At 37.1% G+C, this 26,047-nt stretch overlaps 1 protein-coding gene across 1 annotated transcript in view; it reads left to right on the forward strand.

The window, feature by feature from the left end:
- The window catches only part of LOC150080142 (proprotein convertase subtilisin/kexin type 7-like), a 214,815-nt gene that overhangs the window by 165,550 nt on the left and 23,218 nt on the right, over positions 1-26,047 (forward strand). The window contains exon 21 of the mRNA XM_090380627.1: positions 5,738-5,852. Coding sequence (XP_090236753.1) covers positions 5,738-5,852 — 115 coding nt within the window. The remainder of the gene's footprint in view (positions 1-5,737; positions 5,853-26,047) is intronic.

Consider the following 26,047-nt stretch of genomic DNA (forward strand, 5'->3'; position numbering starts at 1 on the left):
ATGTTTATTCTATCACAAGGTTACTGGGTCTGTGGCTGTAAAATGCTTTGATCATTTAGTGCTATATATGGAAAACATATCAAAGCAGTCACTGCACTATTTCTTGCATGTTACCAAAATACTTGCTTTATACATCATCGCTGACCTGGCTAGCCAGGTGGGTAAAGTGCCTACCTGGCAACCCAAAGGTTGCAGGTTCGAATCCCGCCCTGGGCTGGATCTCACAATGGTGCCGTACTATCCAGTTGGATCTCATGGCTACGATACACGAAGGAAGCAGGAAAAAACTGGTTCCTTCGTGTATTGATCACATCATATGATAAAAAAAAAAAAGTAAAAAAAATATACATTATCCATTTGCACTGAACAATGCTTGGTGCTACCAAGCACCATGCAGCTGTTTTTTTTTTTTCTCATTTTATTTTTGGTTTATGTATTATTTATGTGCATTTTGTGTCTGAGTGATTGATATTAGCTTCAACTTTTTTTTTTTTTTTTTACCTCAAAGAGATCAGGTAAATCAGCTAGTACAAATAATGCAAAAAAAGTGAAAAGCTATTGGAAAAACTTTTCATTCCAAGTTGATTTGGGATAGTGCAGATTTATATTACACTTAGTGGTTTTGACAATTTGAAAATCAACCATATCACAAGAAGCTATTAATAATGCAACATAAATACAGTATACATAATAAATTTTAAAATTTGAAGGTAAGCTTCCTTGCATTGCATTGAACATATACTGTCTTTATGTTTTATTGCATAATTTATGTATTTTTAAATTTTATATTAAAGTTTTAAATATTTCTGCTACATTCAGTATTGTTATATAGAGATATGGTGCCTTAAAATCAACCATAAATAATGTAAATTATTTATATTATAGATTATGGATAAATCACTCCTGCTTAATGGAGATTCACTTAGCGCTTTTTTTTACTGACCCTGTTAAGTGTGAGTGAGTGAGTAATAAAATAAATAAATCTGCAGCCATTGTGAATCCACTACAGGATGGAGGCATCTTCAACAAGTCATGTTGAGGGAAATGGATTATAATCTGCCCTACTTGTGCAGTATGGGTTGGAAGATTGACTGTATTTAGCAGCCAGGGGTATGAATTCTGGTCTACTCAGAGCATGTGCTATTGCACCCCACTTCTTATGGAGGCGCCTCTATAGCCAGGTGGGCAGGAGCAGCAGTGCGTAGCACACGCTTCTTGATTAGACCGGGGTTCGAGCCCATCACCACCAAATACGGAGGATGTGGAAAGGTCAGGGAATGACCACCGCATATCCCCGGAGCAATATGGTCTTAGTTGCTAATGCTCCTAAAAAACAAACCAAATAACCAAGCTCCTTATGGAGGGGACACACACACACTAATCACTAAATTATGACCACCAACCTAATACCATGTTGGGCTACCATTTGTATGGGTAACAGCTGCTATTTGCTAAGCATTGACTCTACTAGATGTCTGAAGACATCTTGTAGACACACTGTGGAAAGTCTCGTAGGTAGCATGGCTACAGAACTGCAGCCATGCTACCTAGGAGACTTTCCACAGTGTCGGAACAGATGATGGTTGCAGTCAGGTGATTTTGGATGTCAATCAAGTGGGTGATATCTGCACTGTGTTCCTCAAACCACTTGTGCACAGTGCAGGCCTGATGGCATGGTGCATTATTGTCTCAGAAGATCTCGTTTCTGTCTGGAAGAAATGCAACATGGTAGGATGTACATCGTCTCTTAAGAGCTGCCATTAGTCTTCACCAGTGAAATGTTGGTCCATACACATTGGAGTCCTAGCTCTTGCTAGCAAAACATGCCCCATATTAAGCAACCACCCCCACCTGCTGGATATTGGGCACCATGCATGTTGGGTCCCTGGACTCGTGTTGCACCAAGTATTTGGAATCATTTGACAGCATTTTTGTTTTCAATCCTCCAGTGTTCAATCAGTGTGACGATGGCACCATTTGCCATCGCAGTGATCAGGGTGAAGAGATGGTGTCTCTTGTATTGTCTTCTGTGGAACCCCATATGTTTGAGTGTGCAGCACATCATCATTTGGAATATTATTCTTGCATTCTCCATATTGTATTGTGATGTCAACTGTCACCCAGTAACCTGTACAACATGATGCACCCCCTGTTCACCAAGAACATCTGGTGAGAAAAGAAAAAATTATACAGTTGAAGAAAAGTTAAAGATTATTGAAAGAGTTAAGAGTGGTGAAACAAAATTGAGTTCGTTCTTAGACTCCATAGATGAGGTAGGACATTTAAAGAAGAAAACTAAACTTTGTGAAAGCGATGATGTGGCCCAATGCCTATACAATGGTTTCTACAGATGCATAGTGAAGGGGTACTGATAAATGGGGTTATTTTGAAAGCATAAGCTCTTAAATTTCATAACCAGTTGGTGAGAATGATGACACATTGAAAGTTTCTGAAGGGTGACTTGGGAGATGGAAGATTCATCATAGGAAATCCCAGGTTAGTCTTGTAGGTGAACCTGCATTTGGTGACCTTACAGCAGCAGAAGCATTTCTGAATTTCTGTGCAATGTGATTCAAGATGGTGATTTCACAGATGAACAATTGTACAATTGTGGCAAAACAGCACTGTATATAAACTTCTCTCCAACAAGTCATTGGATATTAAAAAGGCACCCAATAAAGTTGTCGTGAAAACTAACAAAGAGGATTACTGTGTTACTATGCACAAACAAGGCTGGAAATCACAATCTAAGCATTGTTAAAAGTTGAAGTAACCAGTATTTTAAGCATATCAGCATGAAATCTCTACCTGTGATTTCTAAAAATAGCTTCGACACTTGGATGATGAGTGATATTTTTGCTTCATGGGTTGAAAGTGAATTTGTACCGCTGGTGAGATGTCAATTGCTTTCCAAAAGAACTTGGAGAAAAGGCTCTGTTACTGTTGGATTACTGCCCAGTTTACCCGTTGATTGATGTCCTGACATCGAAAGAGGCAAGGTCTGAGTTGCATTTCTGTTAAGGAACACAACTGCGCTAATTCAGCCCATGGATCAGGGCATTATTCTTTCAAAGCCTTCTACTTCAATGAGCTATTTGCTGGTGATATGAACTCAGAAATTCTGGAATTTCTGAACACTTTAACACTGAAAGATGTTGCATATAATACTGGATTAGTGTGGGAGAAAGTAAGCTCAACAGCAATTTAAAACTGCAGGAAAAAAAATACACTGAGTGATCAATGAATTATGACCATCTACCTAATACTCCATAGGTCCTCCTTTTGCCCTCAGTACAGCAGCTGTCTGATGTGGCATTGATTCAACAAAATGTCGGACGTGCTCGGGGGGTATGGCCAACCAAGCTGTGTGTAATGCGGCCAGCAATGCAGGTATGGAAGTGATAGATGTATCCAGATGCCTGATATTCCTTTCCATAGTATCCCACAGTACTCTTTGGGGATTGATATCGTGGGAGTTCAGAGGCCAATTGATATGCTGGAAGTCAGAACTGTGTTCCATAAACTATTCCTGCACAATAAGTGCCCGATGGCTCAGTGTATTGTCATCTTGGAAGACACTATCGCCATTTGGGTAAAAGTGTAACATAGCAGGGTGTACATAGTCAACAAGCAGTTGGCAGTAGCGGAGACCACTGATACGTTGTTCCACATGCACCAGGGGTCCAAGTTCCTGCCAGTGAAACATGCTCCACACCATACAACTGCCTCCATCGGCCTGCACTTTTGATACCATGAATGATGAAACAAGAGCCTCATGTTGTTGATGCCAAATCTGTACGTGAACATCCACGGTGTGGAGTAAATAACGTGACTCATCTGACTGGCACACCTTCTTCCAGTCTTCTAATGTCCAACTTGCATGCTCTTTGCACCAGGCGAGTCTTTTATGCTGATGAACCTTGGTTAGGAGAGGATGCCGTAGGGGTCGTCTGTTAGTATAGTCCATACGTGCAAGCATGCGACTCATAGTCATGCCACATATTGTTCCGGGTTGGCCCATTTTGTATTGGGTAGTCAACTCTTCAACAGTGCTTTGCCTGTATGAGTTGTTGGACCCAGTGCTTACCCCTAACATCAACCTTTCGGTGACCTTTGCAGTTTTGCCATCGGGTTGTCGTTTGACCATTTTGATGCCAGTCCTGGTACACTTTAACTACGGCCACCAGTTCAGCCGTTTGGGAAATTGAGGCACCAGCTCGTCGAGCACCCACAATCTGTCCTTTATCCAAGTCCGATAAATCCTTCATTTTACCCATCATGCTCTTAATTTTACTACCTACTGTACCACTGACACCTTATCTATGCTACGTAGGTCGACGCCGACCGGCTAGCCGGGTGGGTAAAGTGCCTGCCTGGCAACCCAAAGGTTGCGGGTTCGAATCTTGCCTCGGGCTTGGATCAAAGTACTGCAAAAACCTTGGGAGGTGCATTATGGCCACAGAAGCCGATGCACCAACAACTACCAAAAAAAAAAAAAAAAAAAAACAGGTTGACTAACTCCGCACTTGTACCTTGCATGGTCAACCAGTCACGTTCAGTAGGAGTGGTCATAATTAGGTGATTACTCAGTGTATATTGGAAAAGATAAGATCATTAATAACCTTGAATTAGCTACATTTTGAGAACACGATACAAAGGCTGCTTGTAACATACCTCATTGCAGTGTTAGAGCCTGGCTGCTTGGATTGAGGTGTGTGTGGAAGCTACAGTTGTACATTATCTGAGTGAGGAAATAAACACAGCCTTTGTGAACAGTGCAAAGACAGTTGACAACAGAAGGCTAATGACATAGGGAGTGACTCAGGAGATAATGTGGATGACTCTGTTGTGGCTAGAATGTCAGAATGATAATGGACATCTTCATTTATTGCATCTGACCACTATCAAGAATTATGTACTGAAAATACAGTCATCAGGTCCGGAAAATTAAATTGCTTGACTATTTAAAAACAGATACATAAAATGTAAGTCCACAAGAGCATTTTGTATTAGTAGAATGTAAAGGGAATGATATAACCTTTAATACTTGGTATTTTAATCTATCTGTATACTCATAAAACATTAGTAAATAAAGTATTTATTTACTAGATAAAATGTATTTATGTGTAAAAAAAAAGCTGGAAAAAAACAATAAAATTAGTTTAGCAATATAACATGCTTCGCTTATTGTAGTTATTAAAATTTCCTCCTGACTACAATTTCCAGTGTACTGTTTAAATATAAATAAGAAATAAAGATGAATGTTATTTATTTAAAATTTAGTTTTATTTTGATATTATATTTTTTATTATATATATTTTATTATAAATATTTTAATATAATGATAATATGTATAATATTTATATTACTATTATATTAAAACTTATTATGTTTATATTAAAATATAATTAAATTATATTTTAATATACATATTTTGAATTATTATATATATTTGTAAGGAAAAGTTGGAATGGACCAGATTCTCAGGACACATTCTATTAGTTACCTTGAGAAGGTTTCTGGTCCAGTCTTGAAATCATAAAATTTCAGAACTGGACCAGCATGCTTTTATAAAGTTTCTTTTGCTAAGCTAGTACTCACCATATGCTTTTTTTTAAACTTAAAAAAAAAATCAGTATTAAACTATTAAGTATTTTAAATAATTAATTATGCTATTTACTTGAACCATTTTCATAAAATTTATCTTTTTATTTTTAACATATATTATTTTTTACAGGTTAATATCAGAATCATATAGTGGAGATTACTTAAGTGCCAATTTGTCTGTACCATGTTTACCTCCAGTTCCTTCTCTGGATGTGATGAATCCATTATCAGAGAGATTATTAAAGGTTTGTGGAAGTATTTGTGTTTTGTTGCTAATTTTTTTTCTTCTCTTTTCAGCTCTGATTATTTTAAAATAATCAAATACTGGATGCAGTTCTTCAGTATTTGGACTGAATTTGGGATTAGTTAGAAGTCTTTCAGTGCCATTTCAATGTTTTATTTCTTGAACTTGTAAGTGATAAAAATAAACAGCTATGAGCAAACAGCTATATTCTTCTAATTAAGAGTATTTTGGCTTAAAATCACTTCATCTCATTCTGTTGCATTCTTTCAAATTAATTTTCTAGTGCTAAATATTCATTTGCTGCAGTTAATGTTAGCTGTCCTGTAGTACCTTATAATATAAATTAGTTTCATGTTTGCCATTACAATGGTGACCTGTATGAATTGTATTCCTGTTTTTCTTGGTTGACTGCTGTTTAAAATTTTCAACCGTGTAATGCTTTCTTCATTTCCATTGCTGAAATCATTATTGTTGGAATGAAATCCTTTATTTCAACATGAGCTCTCATCTTTTAATCTGAACTGGTTTCTTGCAAATGTAGATAGACCATTCAGGAAAAGAAAAAGGCTGTCATAACTGGACTACATCGAAATCCTCAGCTTTATTTGTAGCATGCATTAAATTTTATAACTTGTTTGCTCACTACAGTTGTAGACAAGTTAAAAAAAAAAAAATTATGAATTCAAACTCAATTTCAGAAAGTCCCAAGAATAGAAAATTTACCTCTTGTTGAAGTTTCATTCCTTTTTAGTTTTGTTAAAAGCCATCTTGCCTCAATTTTAATTCATCTTTCCTTCAATTTCTGCATCCAAAAATAATGCTGACATGTGGCATCCTTCTTTATCTGTATTTCACCCTTGATCTTATTAAATGGGTAACAGTAACTACAGAGTAATGTGTCAACTGTGTGATATGACACTCAGGGTAGTAGAAAATCAAAAGGATCTGGAGGTAATTGTGCAGTCTGATATGAAGTTCTTTGAGCAATGCAGACAGGCTGACGGGACAGTCATGGGTGTTTTGCCAATGATATACTGGAATTTTGCTAATAGGGATAAGGAGGTGATTATCCCATTGTATAAGGCAGTGGTCAGGCCACATCTTGAATACTGCATACTAGTCTGGAGGCTTCATTTTAGGATGTAGAGCTGCTGAAAAAGGTACAGAGAAGGGCAACGAGATTGGTTAGGGGGAACAAAGGGGTGCACTTACCAAGAAAGGCTTCATATTTGCAAATTACAGGGTCTGGATACTAGGCACCTGTGAGGTGATCTGATTGGGTTGTTTAAAGCTTTGAATGGCTTAAGCAAACTCAGTCATGATGGGATTTTTCCTCCTGCTCAGACTATGCACATGAGGGGGTATAAATTCAAATTGAGGAAGGGTTGCAGAATAGATGTGTGGAAGTTTGCCTTCGGCCAACAGGTGGTTGATTGCTGGAACAAGCTTCCATTCATTGTTGTGGAAGTGAATAGTTTCAAGGAAGAACTAGACACTATTGGAGGGGATGGATATGTGAAATGAGATTTTTTTTTTTTTTTTTTTTTTTTTTGGTTGATGCTGTATAAGCTTGCTTTCTTGCATCATTTTCCACTATTAATAATAATGCTAAATTTTCTACCATACTGAGCACAGCACATTTATTTCCATTTTTTGGTTCCTTGACGGCAAAGGGATTAGAAGAATCTAGAATAAACTTGGTACCAACAAGTCTAATTAATATTTCTCCAGTTATTTTTAAAAGTTGCACTCCAAACTTAACTTTGGTTAAGTATTGCTTTTTTACACTACCTTCAGCTGGTGTGTTTTATCACTGCATGAAAATTTGCATATATTCAGCCAGTTCTTAAGAAGGATAAGACATTTTTAATCGTCCACCTATCACATTCAGTTATCAGAACCTTAATTTCTCCATTTCTACAGTAATGGAGAGGTAAGTTAATTGCCACCTCTTGTGCTTTTCAAACGCATTGCTGTTGGGATAGTATAGACTATGGATTTAAAAAAAAAAAAAAATCGCTTGTGTACCCAGTACGCACGAAGATGTTTTATGTGAAAACATCTTTGATGAAAATCAGAACCATTTAAAAATTGAACAGCTAGAACCGAAGTTATGAACGATGTAACGTTTCATGGTTATGCCCGCTACCATAAATATTTGGAAGAGGTTAGTGAAATCCAAGTTCATAGCATAATTACCCATTTGTTGAATAGTATTATGTCACAATCATGATTGCAACAATACAACTATTTGTATTGTTGCAATCCTCATTTTCGTTACATTCCGTTGTTAGGCTAAACACAAGAAAATACACAAGCTGAGCTATTTGAGTGGTTAAAGCGTGGCTTGTATATTTGGTTGACACACTTCCCTATTGATTGTATCAAATCACGATAAATCAGTCATTCTTTGACGACAGTCACATGGATGGCTAAAGACGACATAAGCGAAGCGGTTCCGATTGAGGAAAGTCTCATCGCCCAACAGCAAATGTTGTTCTGGAGGAGGAGGATAAATATCTTAGAATCGCCCCAGGAGAAACTAAAGTACTGCAGAGCCTACTGTTTGATGAACACATAGAGTAACTATCCTTTCCCAGCATTTATCTTGGGCAATTCAGAATGTTCAGAGAAAATATACAAGTGACTCCATTCATGATGGTAATGAACAAGCTCAGACTATCTGACTAATGCGGTGTTACTCCATATGATCTCCTTTACTTAACAATGAAGATAATGAGATTGAGAACGAGAGTCTCTTTGACGGTGGCTTTCAAATACATAGGTAACAATACAAAACTGACCTGTGAGCAACTTCAGTCCAAAGAATACATTAACAGCGGTATCAAAAATAATTTGGCCTTCCTAAGGACAGTTCAAAACTCAACCCACTACTGGGTTCAACGTAAGTGCGATCTATTCAGTATGATTCAACAGCTCTGTAAACCTACAACGTTCTTGATTTTGAGTGCCAATGAAATTGGCTAATAACGCTAACACACTAATTTTGATTTGGTATGTAATTTCTGAAAATAACGTCTACATCATTTCTGCTGATGTGATTTCTGCTGTAGATACAAGGGTGGTTCAATAAAGAATTGCCCTGACCTAGCTGCAGAGGTGCTAGTCTGTTGATTCTTGGCACAGGTTTTAGTCCTCTATATAACCACCATGCAGATTTACACATTTTTCCCATTGATGTATACAGATACCATTTTTGTAGAAGTGGTGAGGTTGGTCTTTGAACCACGACTCTGTTGCAGAAACGAGCGTCTCATCGTTGGGGACTGCATGTACAAAATGAAAAAGCTATTTGACATGAAGATCTCTTAATGTGCACACTTGATTCCTTTAAACCAGGGATCCCCAAACTTTTAGAGAAGCAGGCCACATGAATTTTTGGAATACTACACACATTTGTTTCTCTGCATAACTTTAATGTTGTGCAGAGAAACAAATTTTACACCTACCTATAGCTACAGGTTCCAAAATAAATAAATCAATGGATATGTAATATAAAATATACCAGTTTGTTTATACCAATAGAATAGTGTCATGTTTTTATCCTGGATCTGGGCTTCTTGTATAGTAGAAGCCAGGGGTGACCTTTGCTCCCATACTCTAAACATTAGAGTTAATGTGCATGCTGGTTCAGAATCTTACCAATACCAATCATCAGACCATGCTGCTGGTGCCAGGTTTGATCCTTGATTCTTGTGTAGTGGAAGCCTAGGGTGACCTTTGCTCCCATATGCTGAAAATCAGAGTTGGTGTGCAGGCTGGCAAGGGATTAGAAAATCCCTAATTCCTGTCTATAATGCCTATTGCTATTTAATGACAAGATTAATGGATTATTTTAACAATGTTTCAAAGAATAGGTTTGAGTGGAAATAACAGAATTAATGAATTAATATCGAACAAGACTAAGCTGCCGACACAGAGGCGTGAACTCTATTAATCCAACATGTGTCTCCTGATTAAATCTTCTGTAAAAAGTGTTTTGCTATAAAATTTTGTCCTAAAGAGTTGTTATAATGGATCCACACCCTGGGACATAAGGACTGAAAAGGATCATGGATTGACAATATGTTGAAACTGATGACATTGAATTGGTTCTTTATAATATGTCATCTGATACAGAAATAGAATTCCGTTCAAGTGATGCAGATTCTGAATCTTGTTCAAATGCTCTCTTGTTAGAATTCTACAAACAACAGATGCTGGCATTATTTGGAATGATGATTCTTCACAGATTAAATCCATTTCCTAAAAAGCACTGCCTACTTGTTCCAGGGCCCCAGAAAAGCACCCCCACAGAAGATCCCAAAGGCACAAAAATAAAAATAAATAAAAAATAAAAATGCTTACAAATAAATTTACATTTTTTCACTGAATTAAACTACTCTATTTACACTGATTCAACTACTCAAATGTAAATAGATAATTGCAAAAAGTTTAAATAAACTGCATTAAAAAAAAGTTTTCAAAATAAAATTTGAATGAAGAATTTCTAAATAAAGGATTTATCAATTAAATATTAATTTATCAATATCAAATATCAAATTATACAGTTACATATTTTATCTTTTTGGTACGTAACTATCATTGCTCTTTTTTGAACAATATAATTTCATTTAAGTCTTAATAACCCAGGTATCTTCCAACATAACTGCAATATATAGTATAGATTAGCATTTCTCAGCTGCTCTTGTATTGCCTGTGATATCATCCCCTGTAACTTCATTTACCAGTCAGTGAAATTAAGCATGTACTGAAATTAATGAAATCCCTAAACCTGAAAAATTACTTAATGAAAATAAGCAGGAAACATGTACTGATTAACAGAAAAACAATTATTAAGGTAAATGAAATTTTTAATATTACTCGCAGTGTTTTCATGGTTATAATAATGAAAAAACTCAAGTTTGCATACAAAAATTTTGCTTGTTCTTTGGGAAATATTTGGACATTTAAGCAGTCCAAGATGGGTGTTTGGTTGAGATTCACTGATGTAGACGATTTATACCTATTTGTATTGGGCATCACAAACTATAAAGAAGTTAATGAATATTAGGATATTTGTTAAATTTATGGTGTTTAAATTGAAGTTGAATTATGAATTTTTCAGTTGATCAGATCAATGATTTTTGGTACATTTGAATGTCCATTTGTTAGTGTGGATTTGTAGATCCAGGAGGCGCCTCCGTAGCCAGGTGGGAAGGAGCAGCAGTGCGTAGCACACGCTTCTTGATTAGACCGGGGTTCGAGCCCGTCACCACCAAATACGGAGGATGCGGAAACGTCATTCAGGGAATGACCACCGCATATCCCGGAGCAATATGGCCTTAGTTGCTAATGCTCCTAAAAACCAAATAACAACAACAACAACAACAGCAGATCCAGGTGATGCATATAAACTGATCATACTGAGATATTACCATTAATATATTAGCAAAATTTTATAGTCATATTCTTAACTTTTATATATTATTTTTTTTAATACCCAAACTTTCCTTTTAATTTGCTTGTATTTAGCAGCAAGTCATTCTTAATAATTGCACATTTCTGCAATTTCGTTACAAAAATTTTTGCTAGAGTACATCTTGACTCTCCATTAATTATTAGGATATTTAAGAGATTTTGGTAACTACTAATCTAGAACTATTATTGAGCCATCTCAATTAATGATGGAGAATGATGGATTACTGATGCTGAAATCATTCATCAAATAAATTTTTTTAGAGATTAATTGAAAGTATTATTAGAAGTGTTTAATTTTTAATTTTTATAAAAAATTACTAGTTTTTTGATAAATTCTATGAGAAAACTATATGGAGACAATTTCCCTAGATGATTTCACTCCATGGCTGAGTTAGTCTGTCTCAGACAGATAACATGGTTTTTTCCCCTGGAAAAACTGGGGTTTTCATCCAGCAAAGCAGGAAAATTGACCAGAGAACACACACAATTTGCTGAAACAATACACATGGGTAGTTTAAGTGACTGTAATATAACAGTTTAGTTTTTGTGCCACATACCAGATCTGCAATTTGAATCCATTGATATAAGAATTTTGTTGCCAGGAAGCTAATCTAGAGCTGTTTCAAGTTATTGGATAGAAGAGGCTATGCTTTGATTTGTTCTACAATATATAATGTGGAGTTAATCTGTGCACATTCTGCCATTAGGGTACAAAAGCCACTGCCCTTAGTGTGAATGGCGGTTTCAATGATTCTGTAGCTTCTGGCTATTCTTGAACCATGCTACCATGGGTGTAGGACTCCTGGATACTTGTTATGCCTGTTTGGTTTTCTTCCATAACTACACTGCTTGACAAAATTGACAGAACATGTAGAAAACATAGTGTAACTCATGCAGATTGCAATGAAGTGTGACAAAATTTGGTGTGGTGGTGGTGTGCCATAAAGTGATGGTGAAATGAGGAGACAACAAGAAACTTCAGACAGGTATAACAGACATTTATAGAGATTGTAAAATAATTGCCAAAAAGGTCACATTATAAAGTTGATACAAGATGCTTGAAAATATGGTCTGTGATCCCCTTTAATGGCTAAACAGGCCTGACAGCAGTGAACTATGAGGCATCTATAAGATTCTTACACAAATCTCATTCCATCAGTGCAGACCTTAGCTTATCAAGTGACCGAGGAGTCGGCTGTTAGCATGCAATGTGATGCCCAAAGGCCACACCACACTTAAAGCCGATCAAACACGTGTTTGATCGGCTTTAAGTGTGGTGATCTTCCAACACAGCAGTTGTTGGATGTCTTCAGTTTCAAGATATTCCTCTACAACTTCAGCTCCATGTGTAGTGGTGTTGTGCACCTAAATAAAATCTAGGCCAACTGCACCCCTAAAACGTTGCACTTAGGGTTCGAGGATCTGTTCTTGGTAGCTCTGTGCAGTTATGGTATCCCTATCGAAAACGTGAAGAGATGCGGAGCCACTGATCATTATTCCGTTCCACACAAGAACTCCACTTCCACCATAAGTGTCCCTTTCTCTGATGTTGGAGGGATGATACCATATTCCTTATTGCCAGATGAAATAACATCTAGAATCTGTTTGTAGGTTGAAGCAGGACTCATCAGAGAATACAACTGTACCCCATTTTTCAGAGCTCCAAGTGTCATAATCTTGGCACCAGTTTCAGTGAGCTCTGCAGTGGTCTGGGGATAATGGAGTTTAAGGTATTCTTGTTTTTTGAGGCAGTCCCCAGGGTTTCTCCTATGTACTGCAGTAGCATCTGCCAAAGCTGGCAAGTGTGAATAAGTGTAGGTGTGTAAAGTTTATGTTGAGTGCTGATGCCTGGCAACTTCGCAGCCAGAGGGCAATGAACACCTGGTTCACTGCCCCCTGACTCCCAGCCCATGGCATGTGGAGGTGTGCCAGGAACCACCAACAGGTAAAGACTCTTAGTGGAATAACAAGAAAACTTGTAATCTCAATAAATAAGAAAAAATGAAAAGGAAGAAGCATAGTGTGAGAAGTAGGGGTAAGGGAATGAGAAGAAAAGCAAGGGGATGAAAGAAATAGGCATCCCCAGAAGAGGAAGAAAGCAAGAGATTAAAGAGTAAAGAATATAAGACACTAGTGGACGAAGCTTACACAGTTTGGTAAGGCCACACAACCAAATCTAAAGTAAAGCTGTTATACATGTTATTTACAAAGCCAACAATTTAACATTTCTCTCTACTAGAGAAGAATAGACAAATCACTATTTACAGCAATAAGTAAATACCAAATTTGGTTATCAAAACTACAATCATTTTTGGAGATTAATTTAATTTAACCCTTGCAGGATGGAGGCGCCTCCATAGCCAGGTGGGAAGGAGCAGCAGTGCGTAGCACACGCTTCTTGATTGGACCGGGGTTCGAGCCCGTCACCACCAAATATGGAGGATGCGGAAAGGTCAGGGAATGACCACCGCATATCCCGGAGCAATATGGCCTTAGTTGCTAATGCTCCTAAAAACCAAATAACAACAACAACAACAACTTGTAGGATGGGTGCTTTCATTCCTGCACTTATGCAAAATCAGAACACTCATAATAAGACAGTAAAGAAAATGCTAACATTCTACAATGAAGCAATAATGATAAAGTGAGCTTTAGCATGTAAACTCCATCCATTTTAGAGGATACAATTTAATTAACCCCATCAAGTAGGTTAACCAACACACATACACCTGAAAGAGAACATAAACATACAGCACGTATCCTTTCCATGCTTAAATCGTCAAGTTTCACCATACTGCCCTACAAATCAACAATTAACGCAAACAAATCAAACATTATCCTAAATTTGGTCCATACAATCAACTCAAAACCAAAACAGAAAAAAACACCTATTACTAGCACTAAACTAGATATAGAGATCTAAGGATCTTGTCTCATCCACAACTGCCATATCTACAGCTTGGACAAACCAATCATCAATTCCCACAATACTTCTGTGAGCCAACGTTGCATACAAGGGAGAGAAATCCAACCATGTACAAACCAAGTCTCATACAGAGTAGCTAGGTATCAGTAGTGCAATCCAAGTTCAATAAACATAGTACTCAATAATATACCACTTTCAAAACCAATTAAACTAATCATCTGTCTGATTCAGTTGTAATATCACTAGGACTATACAGGTAGTTCTGCTTTACGAGTTCCCGGATTTACGAGTTTTTTTTTTTTCTAGTATCAACAAAATTGAAAATATGAACATTAATTGCAAAAAATGAATGTTAAACATTCATAAATACTGCATTTCAAACAATGTGCATAGCTATACAATACAGTGTACCCTGCTTTAAGATATTAATCCAGTCCAGGGCCACCATTGTATCATGAAAATATTGTAATGTGAACCCAGTAACACATTGTTTTTTGGTAATTCGTTCCACGACCTCTGAAGTTGAAAATTTTGCTATATAACTCTCTAAAAGGTCGTTTTTATAGTGTAAATTGTATTAGTTACCAATTCAAATCATTAAAATGCACTACACTTTGATTGTTATCATATGTTCTGTTATAAGAACTAATTTTGCATTACTTTGTGATATTTTTGTAATGCACGTTTCTGGATGTCACTACCATAAAACAATAAAAACAATTTGCACTTTCCAGTTTATTGGAAAGTGCATCATAGAGTAGTAAGATCTTACTACTCTGTGATGATGATGATGATGATGAAGAATAAACATTTTTTAACATTTGTAAGTCATAAATAATTTCTTTATTATTATAATTTGCTTGATTTTACAGGCCGTTTTCATTTCTTTGGATAAATCAATCATCGTTTAATCATAAACTAATTAGCTAACTAATTTTATTGTTAAGGACGTAACCCCTATTTTTAACATTGTCTATGGGAAATAAATTCCTGCTTTATGAGTTTTAGCACGTGCTAGGAATGAATTAACTTGTAAAGTCGGGAACTACCTGTAATTTAAAGTTTTGCAATATCGCATAAATACATTTAATACTCTTTAATAAATACATTTAATACTCTTTCCAAGTTTTATTCCAGAATCAATCATCTGGACAGAAACACAGTTCCTTAATTTCAGTCCAAAGATTATTTACAACTATGTACAAAATTCCATTATTATTATTATTAGCAGCCGTATAGCACAAGGAAGCCTGAGGCTTATGCTGCACCAGCTGAAAAAAAAATGTCTGAATTACCCTGAGAGAGAGAGAGAGAGAGAGAGAGAGAGTGTGTGTGTCAGATGTAGAAGGGAATCACCAAGAAGAAGAATGATAATATCCAGCCCATGCTCACTAGATGTGAGCTCCTTTTCATGAAACAACCAGCTCAATATCCAATCACCTCTATTGGAATGAGCAGCAGCCTGGAAAACAAGATGCAGGGTATTTCAGAGACTGCTGGGAGTCATTGCGGTACAAGTAAACACATGGGTTGTGTTAGGGTAGCTAAGAAAAGGAACAGGTGCATGTATACTTGCATGTACACCAATGCTAGGAGTTTGGTAAATAAATTTGATGAATTTGAGGTATTGCTCAAAGCATCAAAGGCAGATATTTTTGGATATCAGTGTGGTGTCACACAGATATAAGGAATGCAGAACTGGAATTTGGGAAGTACAATATGTACAGGAAGGATAGACAGGATAAGAAGGGAGGAGGGGTTATGCTATTAGTTAAGAAACACATGAAATCCAAGGAAGTGAAGCCACTCGACGTCGCAGGACAGTGCAGTGTCGAGTCAGTTTGGTGTAACATAAGCATTGCGAGATCAAAATTGAGAGTAGGAGTGTGCTATAGGCCTAATGACTCTGATGAGTATAATAAGAAACTGTACAGGGAAATAGAGTGGGCCAGTAAATCAGAGAGTCTTATAATGGGCAATTTTAATTTCCCAGATATTGACTGGAATTTGTGGGTTGGTCACTCACACACTAACAAGGCTTTTGTGGATTTATTGTGTGATTGTTTTATACATCAACATGTTCAAGAGGCAACTAGAGGGAGTAATACTCTTGATCTGATTATCAGTAATGATTCTTCATGCATTAAGAATCTGCAGATAAAGGAACCACTAGGTGGCAGAGATCACAGTGTGCTGAAGTTGGATTTACTCAAAGAGGTTACTTCCTTCAGGAGTAAAGGGAAGGGTTTTTACTTTCGTAAAGGCGACTGCGGTGGTCTGAGATAGTATTTAAATTCTATACGGTGGGACCAACTGATGATGTTACCAACAGCAAATTCAAAATGGGAGCATTCAAAGAATTTATCTTGGAAGCTACTAGGCTTTGCATACCAACTAAGAATTATTGTTCAAGGTTTAGGCCTAAATGGATGTCAGATGAACTAATGAGACATATGGCAGAGAAGAAAAATGCATGGGATACATATAAATTAATGGGTGACATGAAAGCCTATGATAAATATAAGCTGGTCTGTAACCAAGTCACAAAGGAGATTAGGCAGGCAAAGGCAGATTATGAGAAATCCTTGGCAAAGGATGCAAAGAAAAACAGACAAGATTCTTTACCTATGTAAACTCTAGAAGGAAAGGGATGAATCAGATTGGTCCACTAGATATTGATGGTTACAAATGTGTGTTCAATCTTGGGTAGTCGGCACCTAACCCTATTTTTCCCATAGGGCCTGTTGTTCACTGATATATCCCCTTCACTGATATATTCCACGATTTTGCATTGCACGAGGGTTTCTAGGAACACAACTATCGTGCTATACGAGGACTGACTGTACTGGAATTTTTCTAGCAGGGATAAGGAGGTGATTATCCCCTTGTATAAGAGAATGGTCAGGCCACACTTATAGTACTGTATACAGATCTGGAGGACTCATTTCAAGAAGGATATAGAGCTGCTGGAATGAGTACAGAGAAGGGCAACAAGATTAGTGAATGGAACAAAGAGTTGCTCTTACAAAGAAAGGCTTAAGTTTTGCAAATTACAGTGTCTGGAGACTAGGCACCTGTGAGATGATCTGATTGAGGTGTATAATGAATGGTTTTATCAGCATTGAATCCCATCTGATGGAATTCTTCCTCTTGCTCAGAATAATCACCTGAGAGGGTATAAATTTAAATTGAGGAATAACAGATATAGGATAGATGTGCGGAAATTTGCCTTTAGCCAGCGGGTAGTTGGTTGGTCGGTGGAACAGGCGTCCATCCCTTGTTGTGGAAGTTTATAGCCTAAATAAATTTAAGGCTTAGCCGGACAGGTATTTGGAATGAACAGGGGAGCGAAATGGGAGTGGGTTTTTTTTTTTTTTTGTTTTTTTTTGGCTGATGCTGCAGAAGCTTGCTTTCCTGCATCATATGCCTCTACTAATGCTGTATTAATCTTAGAATCCAAATACATAGTAATTAAGTAATGCACCACAATTGTATTAGTCACTTCAAGGTATATCGCTATTCATTGTAGATTTTCTTCTGTTAAACAGCTTATCTGCATATTCAGATAAATCCATAAAATTATCCTTATTCTCTAAGAACTGAGTGCGATTGAATGAATCAAATATTCCAGTTAGGATTTGTAGCTCACAACTAATATCCAAATATATGTTACAGTCAAATAACAGATGCTCCACAGCCTCAGGAGCACTGCAGTGACAGAGAGGAGAGTTGACCAAACCCAAAGAGAATAACTTCCTGTTAACAGAAACGTAACCCTAAGACCAGGAATAAACCAGTTCATCTGTTTATTATATACTGAGACATGAGGAATAAATTTATTTGTAATTCTACCTAACTCTGATTCCCTCCAGTCTTGTTACCAATCCCTTAAAAATTCACTCCGAAACCTAGCAATATCATCTTTTACCAGTAAATCGAGATTCAGAAAGTAATTTGCCACACCAGCTGGTAGATTTTTTCCTATGATGATACTGCAGGTATTGAAAAATTACCTCATATTGTATGGGGATAATGGGATAGAAACCACTGGCTTTCTTGCACAGCATCCACTTGAATTGAGCCTTCTTAACACAGTCCAGTTGGAAATGTTTTCACCTGTGGCCGCAGCAACCTTAAGAGATAGTTGATGACAGGGCGTCGTAGGGTTTTTGTCTCGCTGTTAGAGCCAGATAGCAGTCTGTTCTGGTTGATGCAGCCCCCGGATTAACTTCGCCAGCTCTTTTAATGATTCCTGCATCCTGAAACTGCTTCTATAGTGCCGAGAAAACTGTTTGACACATTAAGCCAACGTGCCACCTCACCTGTGACTGCCTAGCTTTAAGTCGTCCAATGGCCTACCATCTCAATCATCTAAAATATGATGACTTGCCATCCTGAGTACTGGAGATGAAACTATCCCACTGAGCAAGCCAAAAAAACGGGAAGGAAGTGATGTGGTTGCAACCAGTGTTTTTATCATGAATAATTTGCATAATGTGCAGCTCTGTGAGATTGGTACATTGATTTATATTGGATCCTCGAATTTGCATGCCAGGATGCCTATTATATCAGATATTTACCTTAGGCGAGACTGTTCACAGTAAAATATTGTGATAAATATTTTGTTCTGGCAGTTTTGTCAGGCATTGCATTATTAGCTGATCTATGACTGAGCATTCACCGGGCATTTAACTGCAAGAACCTCAAAGCCTTGTCAGTATTTGGATTATGAAGAATATCCATTATCTGTTTTCTGTTTAAGCTGGTTTACTGCCGTAGTGTAGACATGGCACTTTTGATCCCTCACAGAGTAATTAAATGTCAGCCCAGCAGATTTACAGTTGTCACATTTTGCCACCTATGTTTTTCTGCACTCATTATAATCATGGCTCCTGACAGCACAATAGCGACAAGTGGTTTTTTTCGATCCAGGTGTGTGAAGTATGCTCGAACTTCAAACCTGTAGCACGTACAAGTTAGTGCAAATGCATCATTTTAGTACGCAGTCAATTACTAGAAGTAGCTACAAATTGGCATCATTTAAGTATACCCAGGGGCTCACATCTGGTGAGCATGGGCTTGGCACACCCAGGGTCCTGAGCTGGATATCATCATTCTTCTCTTTCTTGGTGATTCCCTTCTACTTTTAATCTCTCTCTCTCTCTCTCTCTCTCTCTCTCTCTCTCTCTCTCTCTCTCTCTCTCAGGGTAACTCGGGGAAATTTTTTTTTTTTTTGGCTGGTGCGGCATAAGCCTCGGGCTTCCTTGCACCATGTAGATAATAATAATAATAATAATAATATACCTTATATTGTGAATACCTTTGTAACAAGTTGCCATGATATTGCACTTCCTCGAATAAGTAATGCTTCACCAACAGAGAAGACTATTGTTACTTATTCTTGGCGGATACCACAATCATCCAGACGTCACTGTTTCTAGAAAGTAGGGGTTAAAGACTGTGTTATCCACATCTGTCCCTATTAAATTTAGTAAAGCAAAAAGGTAGAGGAAAGTGATAGTTAGGAGAGGAAGAAATGCCTTCCAAGGTGCCGTTACTTCTCACTCATAAATTCTTCAAATAGGCAATGCTCCTCCATTAGGGAATACTGTTGTTATCATTTCTTGATAACTCAGGCAGCGTCAAGTTCCCACAGATGGCACAGTTTCGCAGCTTGGTTTCTTGTTGGTGGGTGGGCAGATACACTGGTGTTGCAATCATAACAACCCACAATATGAGAGATGCCTGATGGTGGGTAAGTAGTTTAAACTTAAAAACATTTTAATTGCGTAGAAGTTAACTGACATTCAAATTAGTGCAAATGCATCTTTTTAGTATGCATATGCAGCCAACTACTAAAGTAGCAAAGAATTGGCATCATTTAAGTATATCTCATATGTGAATACCTTCACAACGAGTTGCCATGGTATTGCACTGCCTCACATAAGTAACGCTTCATCAATGGAGAAGACTATTGTTACTTATTCTCAGCAGATACCATCACCCAGATGGCACCATTTCAAAGCTTATTGGATTCTCATCAATGGGTGAGCAGGTACCCTGGTGTTGCAATAATGACAATCCAGTTATGAAGTATAATCCACAATATGAGAGATGCATGATGGCGTGCAATTAGATTAAACTTAAAAGAATTTTAGGGCTAAAGCCTCATGTCGCATAGGCATTAACTGATATACAAATTAGTGCAAATGCATCATTTTAGTGCACAGCCTAAAGTAGCTAAGAATTGGTATCATTTAAGTATATCTCATATTATGCATTCGCAATAGGAGATATACTAAAATGATATCATGCTTAGCTACTTTAGTAGTTGGCTGCATATGTGTACTAAAATGATGTATTTGCACTAACTTTTATGTCAGTTAACTTCTGTGCAACCTGAGGCTTTAACCCTAAAATGCTATTAAGTTTAATCTACTTGCACATCATTAGGCCGCTGTCATATTATGGGTTATACCAGGATACTTACCTACCCACCAATGAGAAGCCAGTAAGCTTCGAAACAATTATTCCCCAAAATTTCAAGTTTTGGGGAATAGTAACCCCAAAATAACTTATACACTTGGTGGAGCTGAACTAAAGCCAGCGGTGGAGGAAAGGGACTTTGGTGTTATGATACGGGCAGACATGGAGTTCTCCAAGCATTGTAGACAGGTTGTAAGGAAGGCCCATGGTGTCCTATTGATGATTTATCAAACAATTGCTAGTAGAGAGAAGGACATCATAATCCCATTATATAAGGCTATTGTTAGACCACACTTGGAATACTTTGTTCAAGTATGGAGACTGCACTTAAACGCATTGTGCTTCTTGTAAGGGTCCAATGACAGGCAACTTGCTTGGTGAGATCGGCAAAAGGGCATCCATATGAGGAAAGACTTTAAATATGTGGGTTACAGAGCTTTGAAACTAGGCAAATTAGAAGAGACTTGGTTGAGGTGTTTAAGGCTTTGAGAAGCATAAGTAAAATTAATGAGGATGACATTTTCATGGTTATAAATGATTCTAGAACTAGGGGCCATAATTTCAAGTTACAGAGTGAGATGTTTAGCTGGTTTTCAGGAAGTTTTATTTTAGCCAGCGAGTTAAGTTACTGGAATAAGTTACCTACATGGGTAGCAGAGGCTGACAGTTTGGAGAAATTTAAAGGTTAGCTGGATGTACTGGAGAAGGGAAATGCATAGGTTGTCTGTTTCCTTTTTACTTATTAATTATTTATTTTTTAAAAATTTTCTAATTATTATTTTATTTTTATTTTTTATTTTATTATTTTATTTATTTTTTATTTTATTTATTTTTAATTTTAATTTTATTTTTTTTGGCTGGTGCAGCATAAGCCATTGGCTTTCTTGCACCATGTGGCCATTACTAATACTAATACTATTTGCAATATTGAGATATACTTAAATGATGCCAATTCTTAGCTTCTTTAGTAGTTGGCTGCATACTAAAAGGATGCGTTTGCACTAACTTGTACGTCAGTTAACTTCTATGCAACCTGAGGCTTTTAAAATACTTTTAACACCTGTAGCACTTAATTACAGGGAAATGTTCCCGGTAACTATGGTTAACACATCCTATATAGATTCTCTCTTGCTCTGTGATTATCTGTCATATTCTGGGAGATAACTTTGCAATCCAATTACAGAATTGACTGTATCTGGATTTGGTAGTACTTAAAGTGAAACTCTGAGGCTAGTTATTTCTTCTTTTGTCTTGGGCTTGTCTATATAAAAATGTTTGGTCCTTTTGCCTTGGGCTTTTCAGTTTTCAGGCCTGGGTTTAAAACAGCAGGGTTGTTCCTTATTTTACTGCACCTTGCTTTGTGGCAGCTTCTATAATGATCTCTGTGGTTCTGGTTTTTCTTCAAGCCTTTTATTTTGATTATCAAAAATTAAGGCTCTAGCCTTCTCTATTGCCTCACTAGAGTTTAATGTACTTGATTCAGGTGCCCTGATTATGAAAGTATTATCCTGTTGTTTATTGGAAGTCTTTGGGGTTTAACAGCTTTTTGGTTATGGGGCTGTTTACCATCTGTGCCAAGGTAATTTGTTTCCTCTAGTTTTGGGATTCTGTTTCCTTTGCTTCTAATTTAGCTATAAGTAGCTCATTTTGAATGTATTTCTGCTATTTGTTCAAGTTCAATCCAACACTCAGTGATACTTCTTTAGACTCTGGGCATTATTCTATCTGTTTGAGCAGCCATAAGTCCTAATTGTAATCTTACTGTAATTACTTTCTCCAGGGCCGAGTCAGAGGTGTTATTTCTGTGCCCTTTGCAATGTCATTTTCTTGTGTTTCTTTTTCCTCGTCCATTTGAACTAAAGGTTCTGTTCTTCTAGCGTTAATTCTGTTTTTTTTTTTTCCAGTCCAGGCCTTGTTTCATCATCATCATCAGGCAGAGTCTGAAGTGGTTTTTCATTGATTTTAGTCCTTGGAGTTGGAACTGTAGAATTCAAATCCTGTTACTCGTCCTCAGATTTTGAAATCATTTTTCCAGCATTTTTGGCATTTTCGAGTCTTGCAACTTATTACTTTTTCGATTTCTGAAACATGGTACCATGTACATTAGAAAGAGTAGATTAACGATTCAAACGAGATGTCATGCATGAACATTTTCCCTTTGTTGCCAGGAAATTGTTGGACAATTAAAACACAATCTGGGGTGGGGGTAGAAATTTCCTTGGAAAAACTTACCTTTCTGCATTGATTGGAGTCTCCCGTTCTATAGTTTCAATCAAGAAAGCTCAGTAATCGGTGATAACAGGTTGGGTGGTTGTCAATGGCTTCCTGCCACCTTATACAGTCAAGTGGGCCTCTCATCGGCATCCATACATGAACTACTATGATCAGTGGGACCTTTTGTAGGAGGGAGAAAGATATTATTCCTCTTTATAAAATAACAGATCTGATTTCGAATACTGTTCAGGAGAGTGCACATAACAAAGGACATAACTTCTAGAGAGAGTCTAAAGGAAGGCAAATAGATTGGCTGGGAGTGCTAAGGTTTCCCCTATGAAAAATATCTGAGATGAGACTGCAGAAACTAGACATCTGAGAGTTCACCACCAAATATGGAGGATGCAGAAAGGTCAGGGAATGACCACTGCATATCCCGGAGCAATATGGCCTTAGTTGCTAATGCTCCTAAAAACCAAATAACAACAATAACAACATCTGATAGTTAACGTGATAAAGTTGTTGAAGATCCTTAAAGGGATAAGCAGAATGAATAAGGGAGGTATATTCATACTGGCAGGTAAACAAGAATAAGACAAAAATAAAATTTTGGGATGCACTAGAAGATTAGATCTTAGGAAGTTCACCTCAAGGCAGTGTGTTGTTGAGCAGTGGAGTCAGTTGCTTCTCAAGGCAGTTGGGAAATGGGTGAGCCACATTGACCCACTAAAACTTAAGACTAATACTAATGAGTGGCATAGATAGTATTGATCTTCCTTCCAGCTGCTGACAAACTGAATAAATATTCTAAATTCACATGATTTTAGGGATGGGAATAGATCTTAGGAAGTTCTATTCAAGTTATAATAGGGCAATAAATGATTTTATGATAACTGAAAGAAAGATTATATTAAAAGAAGCCGCAAAAGTTATAAGCAAACCTTTATTCAGAATCATGTGCAAATGTCTCCCCTATTCACAAAAGGGATCAAAGGACCAGAGAAGCTTGATTTCTGTTCTAGGGGAAAATTTTTATGTTCCGGGAACTGAAACAGGCACTGCTCTTCTTGGAATAATGTTATTAGTGGCATTAACAATATTGATATTGCACATCAAGCATCTTGAGTACTACATAAAGGTATGGAAGCCTCATTTTATGAAGGATGTGGATCTCAGAACAGGTACAGAGAAGAGCAACAAGACTGGTCAAGGACACAAACAGGTGCTATTACCATGGAAGACTTCTGTTCCTCAAATATTAGTACTTGGAAACTAATACTAAATTGAAAAAGGATGATTGCAGGATAAATGTGTGAAAATTTACTTTCAGCCAGAGAGTTCACTGTTGGGATAAATTTCCATGTGGGTGGTTTGAATAAATTTAAGGAATAATTAGGCAAATTATTAGAGGGGAGGGACAGATGTGGTTGACAAGTTTTTTTATTTTTTTTTGGCTGAAGCTGCATAAGATTGCTCCTATGCATTATTTGCTACCTAATACTAAGTGTGGAAAAATCTGACAAAGTCAAAGGCAAAATTGGGTTGTTACATTTCAGAAATGGGCAAATGGGGACTAACTCAGACTTTTTTTTGCCCTCTACCTTTGGCCAATGAAAAATAAGCTTGCTTCCTTGTATCATTTGGCCCAACTAATACTAACTTCCCTTTACTGGAACAACCTCCCTTCACATGTATTTCCTAAAAAATTATAATCTATAGAAATTCAAATATAAAGTCAACAAGTGTCTTCTTTCATCTTCTTAACCTTCAACCTACACACAATACTAAGTTCTATAGGTTCTAATACCTTTCAGGTGCCTCCGTAGCCAGGTGGGAAGGAGCAGCAGTGCATAGCACATGCTTCTTGATTAGACCAGGGTTCGAGCCCATCACCACCAAATACGGAGGATGCGGAAAGGACAGGGAATGACCACCGCATATCCCGGAGCAATATGGCCTTAGTTGTTAATGCTTCAAATAACAAACACGCCCTAATACCTTTCTTGTTTGGGGTTTTCACAAAAAAATTAAAAAAGTAAACAGTACTAAGTTCTATAGGTTCTAATACCTTTCCTGTTTGGGGTTTTCACAAAAAAAAAAAAAAAAAAAAAGTAAGGGGGGGGGGAATAAGAAAATTTCATCTAAATTTACATATTAAATAGTTCACATAACTCTACTGGATAATGCTTCCCAGCCAATTAAACTTCCTTCCAAACTAGTTTTAAAAACTAGTGATGCACTTTTCTTGGCGCATCATAGCCTTAGTAGCTAATGCGCCAATAAAATCAAAACCAAACCAAACCTTGTGCTTTATCTTACTCCCAGAATAAATTAGTTTATAATTATTGTTTACCTATAGCTTATCTGTATTTATCTTCTTAGTTTTTGTAATACCTGCACATTTTTGCCATTAGTCTTCTAGCATTGATGGAACTTATTTCAATGGCTGTTCCATTAGCATGTTTAGCTCCGTATGATCTAGTTCCCTGGAATGCACAGCAGGGACCTTGTTGAACTGTGCAACGTTTTGGCCAATGTCTTGTTAGAAAAATTGAATTCAGATTGCTGGTTCTTGCTGTTTTAAGTTGAAATGATGCATCTTCAAACACTAGCTTTGACATCCGGGACAATATTAGTGAACATTGAATCAACATGAGAACTTGCTAACATGTTCCCTCGTTGTGTGGAAATGTGTCAGGTCTCATGAGTTTTTAGGAGAGTGAGAGTTGGAGAGCACAGGAATAATTGGACATGTTTGTGACTGTTCATTTGGTGGTTCTGAGTTACTGGTATCGATAACCTTTTGAAGAACCTGGTCAATCTTGCGTGTGTTTAAAAGGTTCCCAATTATCTTCTTAATCTGGTGCTTAATGACAACAAAGAACATTCTGTTTGGGGAAAATGCCCTCATAAGTGGTTCTTCATTACATGTGAGAGCCAAAATGCGAATAACATTGGGTAAAAGAGTGCCTAGAAACATGAAATTTAAAAGTAACTTATTATCTGATCTTACTTGTCACAATAATATTGAAAATAATTGGCATTGTGATCACAACATAACTGAGTAGAACAAAACGTGTTCCTTAGTC

The sequence above is a fragment of the Mastigoproctus giganteus genome, chromosome 9, assembly GCF_048544385.1.
Source record: "Mastigoproctus giganteus isolate SK-2022 chromosome 9, ASM4854438v1, whole genome shotgun sequence".
Lineage (NCBI taxonomy): Eukaryota > Metazoa > Arthropoda > Arachnida > Uropygi > Thelyphonidae > Mastigoproctus > Mastigoproctus giganteus.